Source organism: Bos taurus, chromosome 8, assembly GCF_002263795.3.
Source record: "Bos taurus isolate L1 Dominette 01449 registration number 42190680 breed Hereford chromosome 8, ARS-UCD2.0, whole genome shotgun sequence".
NCBI lineage: Eukaryota > Metazoa > Chordata > Mammalia > Artiodactyla > Bovidae > Bos > Bos taurus.
The window spans coordinates 102,054,823-102,073,535 of record NC_037335.1 but is presented as its reverse complement, the minus strand read 5'-3'; the positions used below and the strand labels follow the sequence as shown (position 1 = coordinate 102,073,535).

The 18,713-nt window shown below is 42.2% G+C and overlaps 1 protein-coding gene across 1 annotated transcript in view; it reads right to left on the bottom strand.

The window, feature by feature from the left end:
* Positions 1–18,713, bottom strand: part of SNX30 (sorting nexin family member 30) — a 104,216-nt gene that overhangs the window by 35,256 nt on the left and 50,247 nt on the right. Inside the window, exon 3 of the mRNA NM_001206738.1 lies at positions 7,272–7,382. Within this exon, the coding sequence (NP_001193667.1) occupies positions 7,272–7,382 (111 nt within the window). The remainder of the gene's footprint in view (positions 1–7,271; positions 7,383–18,713) is intronic.

Here is an 18,713-nt window from a genome sequence, read left to right as displayed (position 1 = left end):
ACTAGGTGATGAGTACATTGAGGGGTCACTGCACTGAAGCGACTCTGACATTTTCCATAATGAAGTTTTTAAAAAACTATATATGCATATATATATGTTGGAACGTTCAAAAATCCTATTTCCAAAACGTTACAACAATCTATTAAATATATCAAGGTTTAATCTTAAAACATTTACATTTTAGAGCACTAAATACTCTGGAAAAGTACTTTCATATATACCATACTTTATGTTAGTTTATAAGAAAGTATTTAATAATCTATGAAATAAAAGTATAGTAGATTGTCACAGAAAAGCTACTGTTTCTGGGTAGGAAATCTGAACGAAGATTTCAACTGCTCAGTCTTTATGTGTCCGATGTCCTCTTCTCATTTTTCTAATTGCTTCTTCTATACAATTTGACAGATATTTACCGCATAGCCACTACGTGACAGAAAACTATTTTTCCTATTCATATCACACTAACAGAAAATATTGCTAACCAAAAATAAAACAAATAAAAGAGCATCAAGATTAAAAGGAAATCTTAACCATCTGAAACAACATAGATGGGCTTGGAGAGTATTATACTAAGCGAAACAAGTCACACAGAGAAAGGAAAATACTTATGATGCCACTTATATCCCCGTGGTCACGGACATTGTGAGAGCTGGACCGTAAAGAAGGCTGAGTGCTGAAGAACTGGTGCCTTTGAACTGTGGCACTGGAAAAGACTCCTGAGACTCCCCTGCACAGCAAGGAGATCAAACCAGTCAATCTTAAGGGAAATCAACCCTGAATACTCATTGGAAGGACTGATGCTGAAGCTGAAACTCCAGTATTTTGGTCATCTGATGCGAACAGCTGACTCACTGGAAAAGTCCCTGATGCTGGGAACGACTGAGGGCAGAAGGAGAAGACAGCATCAGAGGATGAGATGGCTGGATCACCGATGCAACGGACATGAACTTGGGCAAAAGTCAGGAGATGGTGAGGGACGGAGAGGCCTGGCATGCCGCGGTCCATGGGGTCGTAAGGAGTCAAATGAGACTGGGAGACTGAACAACAACAACATCACTTATAGGTGGAATCTAAAGGATACAACCAGCTAGTGACTGTAACAAAAACGGAAACAGACTCACAGATACAGAGCGCGAACGAGCAGTTACAGCGGGGGGGGGGGGCGGGGGGGCAGTCACAGAAGCAGGAGAGTAAGAGGTACAACTATCAGACTCACAGAGATAGAGAGCGAACGAGCAGTTACAGCAGGGAGAGCGGGGGGCAGTCACAGAAGCAGGAGAGTAAGAGGTACAAACTATTCGGTGTAAAATAAGCTACAAGAAAATACTGTATGTACAACACTGGAGATACAGCCAGTATTCTATGGTAACTATAAGTGGAGCACAACCTTTAAAAACTGTGAGTCACTACACTGTATACCTGTCATTCATATAATATTGTACCTCAACTATACTTTAATAAAATTAAAAAAAATTTTGATCCTATGAAGGACAGTCACCAGGCCTGATTTAATTCGAGGTTCAACCAGTGAATTCACTGCTTATGAACTTACGTGCTTGATCAGCTAAAAGCACATATACTGAACAGTACAAAAAAAGGAGCCAACTAAAGAGTGAAGTGAGACATTTTACTGATTATTTCATATTAAGAAAAACAAACACTGCATTACAAATTTCTCCTTATTAATTCCTATGTGTTTACTGCTACCCAATACATAAATGGGTCCATAATACACACATATGCAGCCTTCTAGAAGGCTCCCATCATAAAAATTGAAGCAAGCATTAAATTTCCAAGTGAAATTAAAAACTAAAGATTTTAATAAATGTATTTGCTTCATCTCCAAAATCTGTGTCCATCGAAATCCATATGAAATCTCTCTGCTGTGTAATGAGTTGTGCCCTAGTTAATGAAGCAGTGTTAAAGCCCACTTCTGAGACAAACTGTAAATTAAAAAGCAAAAACCATGTCACAGTGAAGACTCTGGTGGCTCCCACTGTCAGATTACAAAGAAAAACAAAGTGAACTGCCATTGCTGCTGCTGCTGCTAAGTCGCTCAGTCGTGTCCGACCCTCAGCGACCCCATGGACTGCAGCCTACCAGGCTTCTCCGTCCATGGGATTCTCCAGGCAAGAACACTGGAGTGGGGTGCCATTTCCCTCTCCAAGGCATGAAAGTGGAACTGCCATCACGAGATGACAAAATACACATCCAGCACAACTCTAGCTTTAGGGTGCCGCTTGAAAAACATCTGATTCTTTCTGCTTTTCAAATTCCAGAAAAGCAAAGCGATATAAAAAGAGAAAAATTTTTTGCAGCACTAGAGAACATAATGGTACTGTTAATAGGACAGAATTTGTTAAAGACACAAAGCAGAAAAGATTGGGTTGAGAGAAAAACCCATCACCATTAACCATCCTGTGATTCAGGCAAAGCAACAGTCGACTTAGGAAGTAAGCGGTTGACTTTCCCTGGGAGAGCCCCAGAAGCTACCAAGTTCAGAGCCACTGGGGCTGAAAACAGCACAAGCCTCAGGGCAGCCAACGGGAAGAAGCAAACTTGGGGGCCCCCAAGAACCACAGTCTGGCTGGCTGTTTATCTACCATTTCACATGGCTCCAGCGAAGCCCTCCAAAAAGTGGGAACTTGATCTCCGTGCTCCTAACATAAGCAATAGGCTCTGAGAGCTCAGGAATTCTCACAAAGTTTTAACCATAGCCGACTAAAATTGTCAAAAAGAAAAAGCAAAAATTCCATTTCTCCACCATCATTCCCAGTTTTCCAGCTGATTCACTGAAGTTCTAAAGTTCACTTGAAAAATAAAGCATGTGCAAATAGCCATAAAAACTTGGAAAACAAAGAATACTGTGGGTAGATCCAACCAGATGCTGATACATTCTGTAAACTTATGTAATAAGTATATAAGTACATTCTGTTACACTATTACATTCAATAGTGTAGCAGGGATACCACACTAAAGAGATCGATGAACCAGAAGGTTCAGAAACAGCCCAAGACTATACAAATCTAAGGCATGACAGAGTCTAACACACGAGCTATGATATAGGTGACTGACTACTCCTAAGTGGCTGTGGGGCAACTCACCATCTGAAAAAAATAAGATCTTCCCATCTCACACCAAAATACACTCTAGCTTTAAGCACTAAACATAAGGACATAAAAGTAATAGAAGAAAAGAGATAACTTTTTTTTTTTTTAACATCCTAGGTTAGAAACAAGCTTCAAAGCCAGAAACTGTATGGGAAAAATTACCTTGGCTGGGAGGGAAGGGATATTATCTATTACAGAGTCAAGTTGAAGGAAAAAGGTAACTAAGAAAAAAATAGATATTCTCAACTGGGTCAATGTCCTTTGCAGATATACAGAGTATTCACAAAACAATGAGTAAAAATGTTTAAATGAAGAAGCAATTCATAAAAGAAATGCCAACCTCCAGTAAAGTCACAGGAAGATATCCAGCTTCACTAACTGGATAATGAAAACTAACCGTACAAAAACAAACTCAAAATAGGTTAAAGACCTAAATATAAGAGCTAAAATTATAAAAATTTCAGCGAGCAACATAGATGTGAATCTCTATGATCTGGGATAAGGCAATGGTCTCTTAGCTAAAACACCAGAAGCACACACACAGTAAAATAGGCAAACTGGACTTCATTAAATCTAAACTCTGTGCTTCACAGGACACTGTCAAGAAAATAAAGAGACAAGTCATTAAATGGGAGAAAGTTTTTGCAAATCATATATCTGAGAAGGGACTAGTATCCAGATTATATGAAGAACCATTTAAATGCAGTAATAAAAGGACAACCTGGCGCTGGAGAAGATTCTTGGGAGTCGCTTGGACGGCAAGGAGCAAAGCAGCCAATCCTGAAGGAAATCAACCCTGACTATTCATTGGAAGGACTCATGCTGAAGCTCCAAAACTTTGGCCTCTTGATGCAAAGAGACAACTCACTGGGAAAAGACTGGGAAAATGCTGGAAACTGGGAAATGCTGGGAAAGACTGAGGTAGAAGAAGAAGGGAGCGAACAAGGATGAGATGGTTGCATGTTAGCTGTCAGGGAAATGCAAATCAAAACCACAAAGAGATACCAATCCATCCCCACTAGGGTGGCTGTTATCAAAAAGAAAGGTTATAACCAGGGTTGATGCAGATGTGGAGGAAACAGAACCCTCATACACTACTGGCATGAACATAAAATGAAGCAGCCACTTTGGAAAACAGCCTGGCAGTTCCTCAAAAGGTTAAATACACAGTTAAACGTGATTCAGCAATTATAGTCTTAGGTATACACCCAAGAAAAATGAAAACAGACCCACACAATGACTTACACATAAACGTTCACAGCAGCATCACTCACAGCAGCCAAAAAGTGGAAACAACCCAACTGTGCATCAAAGGCAGCGAACAGGGAAAACGTGATACATCCATAGAAGGGACGCTCATCTGACAACAAAAACAAAGCACTGACTGACGCGTGCCAGAACATGAATGAACACTGAAAACATTATGCTATGAAAAAAAAAAAACCTCACAAAAGACCACTGTGTATGATTCTCCTTATATCAAATGTCCAGTAATAGGCACACCTATAGAGACAGAACATAGAGCAGTGGTCGCCAGGCAATGGGGAAGACAGGGTTTTGAATTAACAGGCAAGGATTAAGAGGTTTCCTTTAGGGATGATGAAAGGGTTCTAAAACTGATCTGCTGATGGCTCTATGAATACACTAAAAGCTCTTGACTTGTATTTTCAAATAGGTAAATTGTATGGTATATTAATCAGATCTCAATAAAGCTTTTCTTAAAAAAAAAAAAGAAATGAAAATTTAAACAATAATTATGCTGTATGTTTACTGGGTCTCCCTCTGATAAGAAACTCTCCTGGATAGGAATCTGTCTATGTCATAATCCCTCACCTTCCCAAGGGCGGTAAAAGGACCAACGCAAAGTTGATTATTAATAACAGACAATCACCTCCTAGAAAAGCTGCTGTAAAGTGAACTTCTGGGGGGAAAAATGGTTTGTTTCCAGTCTGACTTTTATGTTTAAGTCAGAGATGCTCACCTACATTGACTCTCTCTCCTCCCCAGATATGCACTAAGAATTTACGAAGAAATTTAAATCTTTACATGCTTCAAAAGTACCTTCTACTCGATGCTTCCACCCAGACCAAAGGAAAACAGACTTAAAGATACTGGTTAAAGATACAGACTTAAAAATTCACCTTGGGCATTCTAGAAGACTCCAGTCTCCTGATTCTGGCTTGTGTCTGCACAAGAGGCTCCTATGTTTTACCAGCAGGTGTCGCTGTCTAACTTTGGTCTTTAAGGGCGGAACTTCAAATTCGCCTAGTTGCCAGGAGGTGGCGCATTAATTCCCCTTATGCATAGTATGAACTACACATAAAGAGCAACTTTCTTCCAATACAGTACAGAGAAGGAGAGAAATAAAAGAGTAACTGCACAGTGGAAAAATCTGACAAGCAATACCTCAAATCAGGTGAATAAGATTAACATCCACAGTGATAAATACCGTTCATGATAGTATGTACCCTTGACATGATGTAATGGGGATTGTACTTAACCTCTGTGCTTTTCCTCCACAAAACACATCACGCCTGGCTAACTGCAAGCAAAACACCAGACAAATCTCAACGGAGGGACATTCCACAAAAAGCCTGACCAGTACTCAAAGCTATCCAGGTCATCCCAAACCAGGAAAGCCTGAGAACCGTCACAACCAAGAACAGCCTGGGACTAAGGAAACGACGACTAAACGTAAAGTGGTTCGTTATTTGTGGCAAACGCGCCGTGCTAGTAGAAAATGTTAATAGTAAGCCAGACTGGCTGTGAGGCCTATGAGAAGTCACTGTACTGTCTCCTCAATAATTCTGTAAGTCTAAAACTGTTCTAAAATAAAAGTCTATTTTAAAAAAAAAATTCACTAGCCGCCAATTTTGCCAAATTAATATTTTTAAGGGATAGTTTCAACTGCTTACAAACTATTGGCTTTTCTTTTTTTCTTTTGGCATGTCTTTAAGTGATCAGAAGAAGGAAAAGGAAAACTTTAGGCCTCGAGAGCAGAGGGAACGGGAGTAGGGAGTAGGGGGTGGGGGGTGGGGTTCATTCTCATCACAGCACTAGCAACATGGCCACTTGAAACAAGATGCCAGTCCAGGTTCAATGCACGATACTGGATGCTTGGGGCTAGTGCACTGGGACGACCCAGAGGGATGGTATGGGGAGGGAGGAGGGAGGAGGGTTCAGGATGGGGAGCACATGTATACCTGGGATGGATTCATTTTGATATTTGGCAAAACTAATACAATTATGTAAAGTTTAAAAATAAAATAAAATAAAATAAAAAGAATTTGATCTGGCCCAACAAAGAAAAAAAAAAGAAAATTAAGAAAACTGCTGTAGTGTTCCCAGCATAGTCAGCCTGTTCCAACCACGAGGGGATGACTGGAAGACGCAGTAGGCAGTGCTGAGCAGTTACCCAGCCGAGGTTTTTACTGAAAGATAAAGCCCTGCTAAAGTGTTTCATGACCCAAATTTCCCTAAAGCCCCAAAGCTCAAGAAACATCTAGGATCTAAATAGTCATTTATACTTCAAATAGAAAGTAATCAGAGAAGTACTCCACATGTATGCTGATTTTAAGTAGTCTTTTAAATTTTATTTGCTCTAGTTTTTTTTTTTAATGTGCAACTAAAGTAACGGATGAGTAGTATGTTTCTTCAATAAATAGAGCTAGGTGGCTTTGGGTTTGTTCTTTGAAAGGAAAAGCTATGGTTGATGGATTGTGCGCTAGATCCCTGCTCCCTGAATTACCCATGTCTAAAGAAAACCCGGCCAGCTGTAATCTGAGGCATCTCTCTCCACCTGGTGGCAGCTCTCCAAACCTCAGAACTGTATCTAGGGAGGGTGTGACAGCCAGCCTTTGAGGAGGCAGCAAAGGAGAACTAGGACTCTTCATACCTGAAAAAAATCAATCTCCTTCTCACAAGGAATATGAAAATCTACCCCACCCCATCCAAGAAACCAGCATACTGTATAGCAGATCAGAAGTCAAAACCCAAAATATGAACTAATTATACAGCATCCACAAAATGAACAGTTGCTGGGTAGATCTGGTAGCAAACGTAAGGCAGTGATTGCCCATAATTTGAGGGGTGAGAGTGAACACTGTCAGGAAAGAGAAAGAAGGAAAAGTGAGTAACAAGCTGTACTGACTTAGTACCTACGGGAATGAGATGAGTGGGCTGGGATTCTTCCAGTTTGTTCCTCAACCAGTCAAAATCCTGGTATCTTCGACGGACAGAATATTCTGGCAGGTCAAACTCCACCCGAGTACTCTGCAAATGAGAAGAGCAGAACAAAATCAGGGTAAGGAAAGAGCAGCTGTCTTGGCAGAAGGGAAGGAAAAAAGCTCTTTCTGGATAACCTAACTGGGCAAGAACACACTTTCCTTCCACCAAACACGCCAGCCACATGGCAGGGTTTACCAGGATGGAATGACGAGTCTAGGCGTGGGGTCCAGTTAAACATTTCAAGGATCTATAAGGAAAATGTTGAGATTTCATTCCCCTCCTTCAGGAATTGGAACTATCCCCCAGAACTGTGTTCAGAAAACATTTGATTCATCTTCTCCAAGCTTAACTTTGAAATTTTCTTTTAGTAGATCCCTGGAGAAGAAAATGGCAACTCACTCCAGTATTCTTGCCTGGAGAATTCCATGGACAGAGGAGCCTGGAGGGCTACAGTCCACGGGGTCGCAAAGAGTCGGACACAACTGAAGCGAATAACACACACACAGAGTAATTCCGCTGAGAATCCAAATCTGTGACTCTGTTTTTAAAAAAAATGTTTCCACCTTTTGCTAAATATGCTGACAGGTTTTGTCAAAGGCAGAGGAAAAACAAAAAGTAGAGATAACAGATTACCTGCTCATTTAGGAACCAGATTAGATGAAAATAGAAAAGGTTTCGCCTACTCTGCCATATCCTGCCAGGACCATAAGCCTGAAACTATACTGCATTTTAGATGATTTTTTGTTACTCTAGAAGGAAATAATACTAAAATATCATTTTTTGGCAGAAAAAATATTAATCACATCCCCTTCCCTGAATATAAGTTTTCTGAAATGTGATTTCAACACTTAACAATAAAAACCAATACTAAATAAAATAAATTTATACCAAAGCAAGATTTTCATTCATTAATTAGTCCAAACCAAAATTATGTCTCAGATACACCACTTTTCCCTGTGAGGGTACCGACTATATGACAGTCATAGTTCTCAGAATTTAAAGCACAAAATAAAAATGGCTCAAGCTATCTTTTATAAACTTATTGAACTCTTTCACATCAAAAGTCTGTTTTAATCCATGGAACCAAGAAAACCTTAAAAACACATAAACAAGAGTCATCCATCACAGAAGCAGCCACTGAACAGCTCTGGCATCAAAAATTATGATTTCATCCTCCCCAGAAGCCAGGCTCACAGACTGAGCAAAACTGTGAAGTCAAAGGACTCGATCTTGGACAAAACCCCAACTTTTTCTGCCTCTTTTCCCCTTGTCAAAGTTCTGCACAACAGCATATGCCCGTGAAACACAACCTTCCCCTGTGAAGCAGAGGCAGGAGCGGGAGACATGGGCACGTTTGTTTAATTAGGCATTTATGATTTATTAGAAGACTCCCCAGAGGAATCAGTGTTGTAGAACTAGAGAGAGAGAGAGGGGGGAGAAGGAAAAAACTTAAATCGAAATCACTATTTATGAATCTTTAGGCACAAGGGTGACAGAAACATGGGCAGTAGCCTGGCACTTTGGCTACTTGATGCAAAGAGCCAACTCACTGGAAAAAAACCCTGATGCTACAAAAGTGAAGTGATGTGAAGTTGCTCAGTCGTGTCCGACTCTTTGCGACCCCGTGGACTGTAGCCCGCCAGGCTCCTCTGTCCATGGAATTTTCCAGGCAAGAATACTGGAGTGGGTTACCATTTCCTTCTCCAGGGGATCTTCCCGACCCAGGGATTGAACCTGGGTCTCCCAGGTTGGAGGCAGACGCTTTAAACTCTGAGCCACCAGGGAAGCCCCCTAGAGGCTGGGAAAAATTGAAGGCAACAGGAGAAGGGAGCAGCAGAGGACAAGACGATTGGATAGCACCACCGACTCAAAGGACGTGAGTTTGAACAAACTTGAGGAGACAGTGGAGGATAGAGGAGCCTGGTGTGCTTCAGTCCACGGGGTCACAGAGTCGGACACAACTGAGCAACTGAACAACAAGAATGATAACAGCAAAGCCCGGCACTGCACCAGAAGCAGGGCACGAGCAGTCCCAGCATCTCAGGACGCCACCAAGACTCCCAGAGGCGCGGTTCCCTCAAAGGTAGGAAGGCAGTTGGAATGGAAGATCTTCAAGCCCCTGCAGAGTGCCCCCAACAGACTCTGTCTGGGGACTTGCCAATGATTATGGGCTCATGAGAAGTAGATTTTTAAAGATGACAAATTAATGCAACTCCTTTTCATTGTAAACAGAACTGGTAAAAGGGCTCTGCTTTCTGCCCTCCTAAATGTTAAATGATATCAACTGGTTGCTCCTCTTTATTATAGTTTGCAAAACCATTTCACTGAATTATAGTCTATGCAACATTTCTACTCTTTGAAATCAATCTTTGATAACCACAAAAAGTAGTATGTATGATGAAACACAAGTTTTATTTCTGCTGTAACCAATTTTACTTTCAGGCAATTGCTTTTGTTTTTTTGTTTGTTTTTCCTTCTTATTTAGACTAGACATATTTATTTTTAAACTTCAGGAAAATTAAATATAAAATAAAAACCATAATCCCTCTAAACAGAGAAAAAATGCAATTATATTATGGTTTCCATGTTTTTTTCTATGCATAGTCACTCATATTTTCTCTCTCTTTAATACATCGGATATCTTTCTATATCAACAAGTTCAGATCTATATAATCATCTTTAATCCACATGGATATACCATAATTAAACCAAATACCTATCATGATTGCAGCAGGCAACTATCATGATTGCCAAATAGCTTTTATTACACAGAATTTTTAAAATCATTAAACAGTCAAATTTATCCATTTTTCCCCCTGTAGGGTTACTACTTTTAGTGTCACTGGTAAGAAGGCTGCCCTCATTGTAAGCTTTTCAAAATTATCTTAATTATCTCCTTTATTTGTGGCTTATGTGTGTGTGCGTGTGTGTGTGTTCAGTCACTCAGTCATGTCGGACCCTTTGCAAACCCATGGACTGTATAGCCCATCAGGCTCCTCTGTCCATGGAATTTTCCAGGCAAGAATACTGGAGCAGGTTGCCATTCCTTCTCCAGGGGATCTTCCTCACCCAGGAACTGAACCCGCATCCCCTGAGTCTCCCGTATTGGCAGACAAATTCTTCACCACGTGCCACCTGGGAAGCCCTTTATATATTTGTCTTTAACTGCTACTATTCTATGTCTAGGGCTCTATCATTAGAAAATACTTTTTAAAATTGTGGCAAAGATATTTGTATAATGATGTTCACTGCAATATTATTTAAAATAAATTCAAAGAAACTAAACATCCAACAATAAAAAAAATGGTCAAGGAAATTATGGTATAATTATTCTACGGTTATCAGTAATCATGCCTACAAGACGTTTTTAACAACAAAAATGTTTCAATATAGTTTTAAGGAAAAAAGCAGGATGCTAAGTCATTTCAGTCGTGTCCGACTCTATGCGACCCCATAGACGGCAGCCCACCAGCCTCCCCGTCCCTGGGGTTCTCCAGGCAAGAACACTGGAGTGGGTTGCCATTTCCTTCTCCAATGCTGCTGCTGCTGCTGCTAAGTCGCTTCAGTCGTGTCGGACTCTGTGCGACCCCACAGACAGCAGCCCACTAGGCTCCCCCATCCCTGGGATTCTCCAGGCAAGAACACTGGAGTGGGTTGCCATTTCCTTCTCCAATGCATGAAAGTGAAAAGTGAAAGTGAAGTCTCTCAGTCGTGTCCGACTCTTAGTGACCCCATGGACCGCAGCCTACCAGGCTCCTCCGTCCATGGGATTTTCCAGGCAAGAGTACTGGAGTGGGGTGCCATTGCCTTCTCTGAAAAAGCAGGATACAAAATTGTGTATGATTTCATTGGTATTAAAATTTTGGACATAAAAAGTTAGAAGAAAAATCTAGAACTGATAATGACAACTATCTACTTTACATTCAACTTTACTTCCAAACTTTCTAATATTCTCCTATAATACTTTTAATAGTTACAAAAAACCTGCTCATTTAAAAAAATAACTCATTTAAGGACAGAGGACTTAAGAAATCAGTGAAACTTGTTTGATGCTTTGGAAAGCAGTAACATTAAAAAAAAAATCATCATAAAACAGAAAGGATGCTCACAATTGCTGACCCAAAATTTATTTTACTTTTTACCACTTGTTCTAGAAAAGATATAGTGATACTTGGAATATGATCAAGTGACATAAATTAGAAGTAGGTGAGCAAGATAGAGGAAAAATAAGGACAGAAATAAAAAGTAGAGCTGAGAACGAGGCTAGCAACACGCACTCACCTTGGAATTCTGCATGCTTGTTAAAACTGGGCCACAGACATTACTGTGAATTTCTGGAGGGAAATCTAGTCTGTTGTAAGACACGTAGTGCTCGTAAAAGATGCAGGTCAATAAAACCCCAACTCTGAGTCTGTAATAAAATTTTCCTCTCTGAAATTCAGGGTCTAACTCAGAAAGAAAAATAAAGTACTAACAAGTGTTTATGTCTATTTTCTAGTATCTGTAGTCAACAAAACAATAAAAAAGGAAGTGTACACCCACAATCCCATGATGAGAGGCAACCACTTCACACCTTACTGTGTTCCACAGTCTAGAATGTTCCACAAAGACCACCAGATCATGTGTACACACCTAAAGTCAGATCTACAAATAGGCAACTGAGCACAGGAGTGGTAACGAAGAATATCCACTTTCACCGTTGCACCCTACGAGTATCTCCTTGGTCATTCTTAAGCATCTCCACCCCGTTTTGTTAACACTCTGGAAGACTACAGCACAGAGCCACAGTAAAATCAACCACCCAGGAGCTCACCCAGTCCCCCGGGCCTCACCTTCCCACAGAAGAACGCCTCTTTATTCCCTAGGGGCTGATGGGCCCAGTGACTGTGGACTGAAGCTTCTCCCAAGACTTTTCATTAAATTCAAAATTTACAGTCCTTTCACTCTAGAGAGATTCAGTCTTTTGTAATAAATGCCATCTATCTAGGCCACAGCTGAATCCTAAGAAGCCTAAGCAACTCCCTCCCTGTAGAAAGGACCTCTTCCCTTATCAAATGGTAGCCAGCTCCTCTCATTCTCAGAGAAGGCAATGGCACCCCACTCCAGTACTCTTGCCTGGAAAATCCTATGGACGGAGGGGCCTGGTGGGCTGCAGTCCATGGGGTCGCTGGGAGTCGGACACGACTGAGAGACTTCATTTTCACTTTTCACTTTCATGCACTGGAGAAGGAAATGGCAACCCACTCCAGTGTTCTTGCCTGGAGAATCCCAGGGATGGCAAAGCCTGGTGGGCTGCCATCTATGGGGTCACACAGAGTCGGACATGACTGAAGTGTCTTAGCAGCAGCAGCAGCATCTCATTCTGCTTCAAAGCCCCGAGGCGCTCAGCACACCTGAAACGATACCTGAAGAGGCTTCTGGCTGACTCCCTCTGAGCTTCCATCTACCTCCTCCTCAGATCTTCCCACCTGGTTCCCTGGGACTCCTGTTCCTTAAGTAACAACGTCCTGCAGTTCCCCGACCTGCTCGAATCCTGAAAGCTGGCTCTCCCCTGAGAATATACCCCGCCCTCCACCTTGTTGTGCCGTCAGGTGGAAAGCTGCAGGCGTTCTCACATCTCACAAACCTCTGTGAGCAAGACCGAGAGCCACTGGTGACAGCCAGCTCACTCCTCCCACTCTGCCACGGCCCCCGAAAGTCCTAGCGAGGCCCCTGCCATCAGGACACAGACCTCTCTGCCTCTCCTCACACTGTCACCCGCTGACACACCGGCCCTTCTGCTGACTCCCTGACAGCACCAGGCTCTCAGGCTTCGTAACCGGGCTGCCCTCAAGACCCAGGTGTTCCCACACACAACACTCACCTCCAAGCCAACAGCGCCTTACCCCATGCCCACGGCCGCTCCACAGATGTTGCCATCATGCTGAAATTCAGGTATCTCCCATACTAACTGGCACCTCCTACAGTACAGACTCTTCCATTTCCCAGGACCCTTGTTTATTCAGCCTCGGGATCTACAGTTCCTGACAATCCATCCACTCCTGTCTTCACTTTCTTCCTTATTCAGCCATCAGTTCCACGATGAATCACTTCAACCTCTGACCTGCTGATACCCTAAACACCCCTTCCAAGCTGTCATTCACGAGTGCGTGCGTGCTAAGTCGATTCAGTCCTGTCTGACTCTTTGGGACCCTGTGGACTGTGCCCTCCAGGCTCCTCCATCCACGGGATTCTCCAGGCAAGAATACTGGAGTGGGTTGCCATACCCTCCTCCAGGGGATCTTCCCAACCAAGGGATAGAGCACGCGTCTCTCATGTCTCCTGCACTGGCAGGCAGGTTCTTTGCCACTAGCGCCATCTGGGAAGCCCATCATTTAAGCAGCTCTGGCAAAAATGCAACCACCTACTGCCTGCTTTTCCAGACTTAGGCACTGTCTGAAGGAAAAACAAAATCAGGGAAACACACGGAAACCATGAATTCTACAACTGGACCCGCAACACTGCCAAGCAATCTCTGGATACTTCCTTAGTCAAGTCTCTTCCCCATTTTTCCTGAGTTAATGCAGTTTTGAAAGCTTCTAAGCCCCACTTCAAAACCTCCCCCTTCACTCTTTGTAAAGACTTGGTTATCTCTTCATGGGAAAACTGAAGATATAAGCAAAAAATCCCTCAACTTCCTGCCACAAAAAAACTCCTACTTTCCTTTTTCCTCCAGAAACAATGGGAAAAGTAGGCTCCCTCAATGGAGGCTGTTCCTTCCCCCAGTTCTGCTCAGGACTCTCTCCCCTCCTCAGTGGCTTCCATCCTTACCTCCAACCTCTGACCCAGTTCTTCTCTACCAACATTGGCCACGTGGCACTTATACAAGTGTCTTCCATCCTAACAAAATGCCTCTCCTATCAAAGCCACAACCCCACTACAGCCGTTGTTCTTTCTCTCGTTGACTTTCATTGCCAAACGGGGTGCTGTACCACCACTGCAGTGAAACTGCTCTCACCTTAGTCATCAACAGCCTTCTTGTCGTTAAATCTAACATTCACTTTGTAATCCTTATATATAACTTGACCTCAGCAGCATTTAGCCTCTTTTGACCACTGAGGCATTTGAAGAGAGGAATTAATTGGGGCATAAGCCTTGGGCTCCAAAATCACTGCATATTGTGACTGTAGCCATGAAATTAAAAGACGCTTGCTCTTTGAAAGGAAAGTTATAACAAACCTAGACAGCGTATTAAAAAGCAGAGACAACACTTTGCTGACAAAGGTCCGTATAATCAAAGTTACGGTTTTTCCAATAGTCATGTGCAGATGTGAGAGCTGGACCATAAAGAAGGTTGAGTGCCAAAGAACTGAAGTTTCTGAATTGTGGTGCTGGAGAAGACTCTTGAGAGTCCCTTGGACTGCAAAGAGATCAAACTAGTCAATCCTAAAGGAAATCAGTCCTGAATATTCATTGAAAGGACTGATGCTGAAGCTCCAATACTTTGGCCCACCTGATGGGAAGAGCCAGTTCATTGGAAAAGACCCTGATGCTGGGAAAGATTGAAGGCAAAAGGAAAAGGGGGTGAGAGAGGATAAGATGGTTGGATAGCATCACCAACTCCATGGACATGAATTTGAGCAAACTCTGGGAGATCGTGAAGGACAAGGAGCTTGGCCTGCTGCAGTCTATGGAGTCGCAAAGAGTAGGCCACGACTTAGCAACTGAACAACAAAAAAGCTTTAGTGATGACTATCTGGTGATGGGATAAAAGTCAAGAAGAGGATGGCTTCTAAAGGGAGCAGAAGGCGCCTCTCTACTTCTAACACCCAGTCTACTTTCAATTTATCATCAGTTTCAACAGTCAGACCATGGTAGTAGACACCACAGTGTTGGGGGAGTGGGGGTGGGACTTTCTGGAAAATCATGCTTTTTGAAAGCACAGCACAAGACAGATCTGGGTTTAAGTTTCAACACATGTTAGCTCCATGTCTTTGAGCAATTTTCTCAATTATTGCTGTGTCTTAGGTTCCTCATTTGCAAAAGTAAGAATACTATCAGTACCTACTTTGTAAGGATTAATGGGTGATATATTTAAAGCACTTTGCACAAAATAAATGACAGCTCATCCACAGAATGGGATACTGCTGCACTCTTAGAAATGATAGCATAAAAGTGTGCTCACTGGCATTTACTAGCAGAGAAAGACATTTGCAACATATTAAGTGAATTGGCCACTAGCAAAATACTCATTTTTGTGAATGGATAGAGACAAATAGTTCAGAGAATTCTAAATCATTATTTCTTGCTGGTGAGCTTGTGTTTTTTTTATTTTATTGTTTTAACTTACTTGAGTTTCTTAATTTCTCTGTAATGGGTACATATTAGTTATATAAAATTTGAAGGGTTCTGACTGCAAAAAAAAAAAAAAAAAGTACAGCATGTGGGAAATGCTCAGTAATTCTCTATATTATGATGTTATCTTCTAGAAGTTGTAGAGAAAACTGCTAGGATCTGCCAGCCCTGAGAAGGCTGCTCTCCACAAATGGAGAGATAAGATACCCATGACTTAGACCTGGGTGGGGAACACTTTGCCTGCATTGTCTCCCAGCCATAGGTTCATCTGAGCTCAGGAAAAGCAACTCTGTACTTTGGCCAGTTTTTGTCATCAGAAATCTGAACTAGGCCTGGGAGTCAAAGCAATAAAGTATTTGTACAACCTCATCCTCGGACCATTAATTCTGCTTGATAATCTCACCAGGAGTGGGGGTCCTGGACAAGAGCAGGTGTTTGGGAACCCGTGTTCCCATCTGTCCTCTCTCATCCACAAATATCCCTCAGTTCATTCAGTTCAGTCACTCAATCATGTCTGACTCTTTGCAACCCCATGGACTGTAGCACGCCAGGCCTCCCTGTCTATCACCAACTCCAGAGCTTGCGAAAACTCACGTCCATCGAGTTGATGATGCCATCCAACTATCTTATCCTCTGTTGTCCACTTCTCCTCCTGCCCTCAATATTTCCCAGCATCAGGGTCTTTTCCAATGAGTCAGTTGTTCACATCAGGTGGCCAAAGTACTAAAGCTTCAGCATCAGTCCTTGCAATGAATATTCAGGACTGATTTCCTTAACGATTGACTGGTTGGATCTCCTTGCAGCCCAAGGGACTCTCAAGAGTCTTTTCCAGCACCACAGTTCAAAAGCATCAATTCTTCAGCACTCAGCCTTCTTTATGGTCCAACTCTCACATCCATACACGACTACTGGAAAAACCATAGCTTTGACTAGATGGACCTTTCTCGGCAAAGTAATCCCTGCTTTTTAAAATGCTGTCTAGGTTGGTCATAGCCTTTCTTCAGAGGAGCAAGCATCTTTTAATTTCACGGTTGCAGTCACCATCTGCAGTAATTTGGGAGCCCAAGAAAATAAAGTCTGTTACTGTTATTGTTTCCCCATCTATTTGCCATAAAGTGATGGGACCAGATGCCATGATCTTAGCATAATCTTTCTAAATGTTGAGTTTTAAGCCAGCTTTTTTATTCTCTTCTTTCACTTTCATCAAGAGGCTCTTTAGTTTCTCTTCGTTTTCTGCCATAAGGGTGGTGTCATCTACATATCTGAGGTTATTGATATTTCTCTCTGAAATTTTGATTCCAGCTTGTACTTCATCCAGCCCGGCATTTTGCATGATGTACTCTGCATAAACAAGCAGGTTGACAATATACAGCCTTGATATACTCCTTTCCCAATTTGGAACCAGTCCGTTGTTCCATGTCCAGTTCTAACTGTTGCTACTTGACATACATACAGGTTTCTCAGAAGGCAGGTATGGTGGTCTGGTTTTCCATCTCTTTAAGAATTTTCCAGTTTGTTGTGATCTACAAAGTCAATGGCATAGTCAATGAAGCAGAAGTAAATTTGTTTTTGAATTCTCCTGCTTTTTCTATGACCCAAGGGATGTTGGCAATTTGATCTCTGGTTCCTCTGCCTTTTCTAAATCCAGCTTGAACATCTGGAAGTTCTCAGTTCACGTACTGTTGAAGCCTATCTTGGAGAATTTTGAGCATTACTTTAACAGCATGTGGCCTTCCCTGGTGGCTCAGACAGTAATGCATCTGCCTGCAATGCAGGAGACCTGGGTTCGATCCCTAGGTTGGGAAGTTCCCCTGGAGAAGGAAATGGCAACCCACTCCAATACTCTTGCCTGGAAAATCTCATGGACAGAGGAGCCTGGTATGCTACAGTCCATGAGGTTGCAAAACGTTGGACACAACTGAGTGACTTCACTTTCTTTCTTTCTTTCTTCCCTTCCTTCCCTTCTTTCCCTTCCTTCCCTCTTTCTTTCTTTTTTGCCAGCATGTGAGATGAGTGCAATTGTGCAGTAGTTTGAGCATTCTTTGGCATTGCCTTTCTTTGGGATTGGAATGAAAACTGAACTTTTCTAGTCCTGTGGCCACTGCTGAGTTTTCTAAATTTGCTGGCATATTGAGTGCAGCACTTTCACAGCATCATCTTTTAGGATTTGAAATAGCTCAACTGGAATTCCATCACCTTCACTAGCTTTGTTCGTAGTGATGCTTCCTAAGGCCCACTTGACTTCACATTCCAGGATGTCCAGCTCTAGGTGAGTGATCACACCATCGTGATTATCTGGGTCGTGAAGATCTTTTTTGTACTGTTTTTCTGTGTATTCTTGCCACCTCTTCTTAATATCTTCTGCTGTTAGGACAATGCTGTTTCTGTCCTTTATTGTGCCTATCTTCTGCATGAAATGTTCCCTTGGTATCTCTAATTTTCTTGAAGAGATCTCTGATCTTTCCCATTCTATTGTTTTCTTCTATTTCTTTGCATTGATCACTGAGGAAGGCTATCTTATCTCTCTTTGCTATTCTTTGGAACTCTGCATTCAGATGGATACATCCATCCTTTTCTCCTTTTCACATATCCCTAAGCATCCTTTTTATATAACACTCAGAAAGAAGGCTCCAGATGAATCACCAAGGTATTAAACCTGGTGTCACTATTTGACACAGGAGAAGAAAAGGACTCTGATTTGAGGTCAGAAGTGGAATTCACAGTAAGAAGTAAAAACCAAACCTTGCAACAAGTTCAGCCTTGAGGTGTTGTCCTTGAAGCCAAGGGAAAATGTGGGATTGGAACTTGGAAGAGATCATTCTGAGATAATCCTGACTTAAGAGAAAATAAAATAACCCCAGGAAAAGAGGCAGAAGTAAGAGCACCACAGAGAAAGGGGCCAAGGGAGGGCAGAGAGGAGGCAGAGGAGAGCGTGGTGAGCTGCAGGACCGCGTCAGCCTGAGAGCCTGATGACAGGGAGGCACAGTGCAGGCGGAGGACAGAAGGGGCGGGGACTCGTCAAGACAGGCGAGCGCTGCTGTG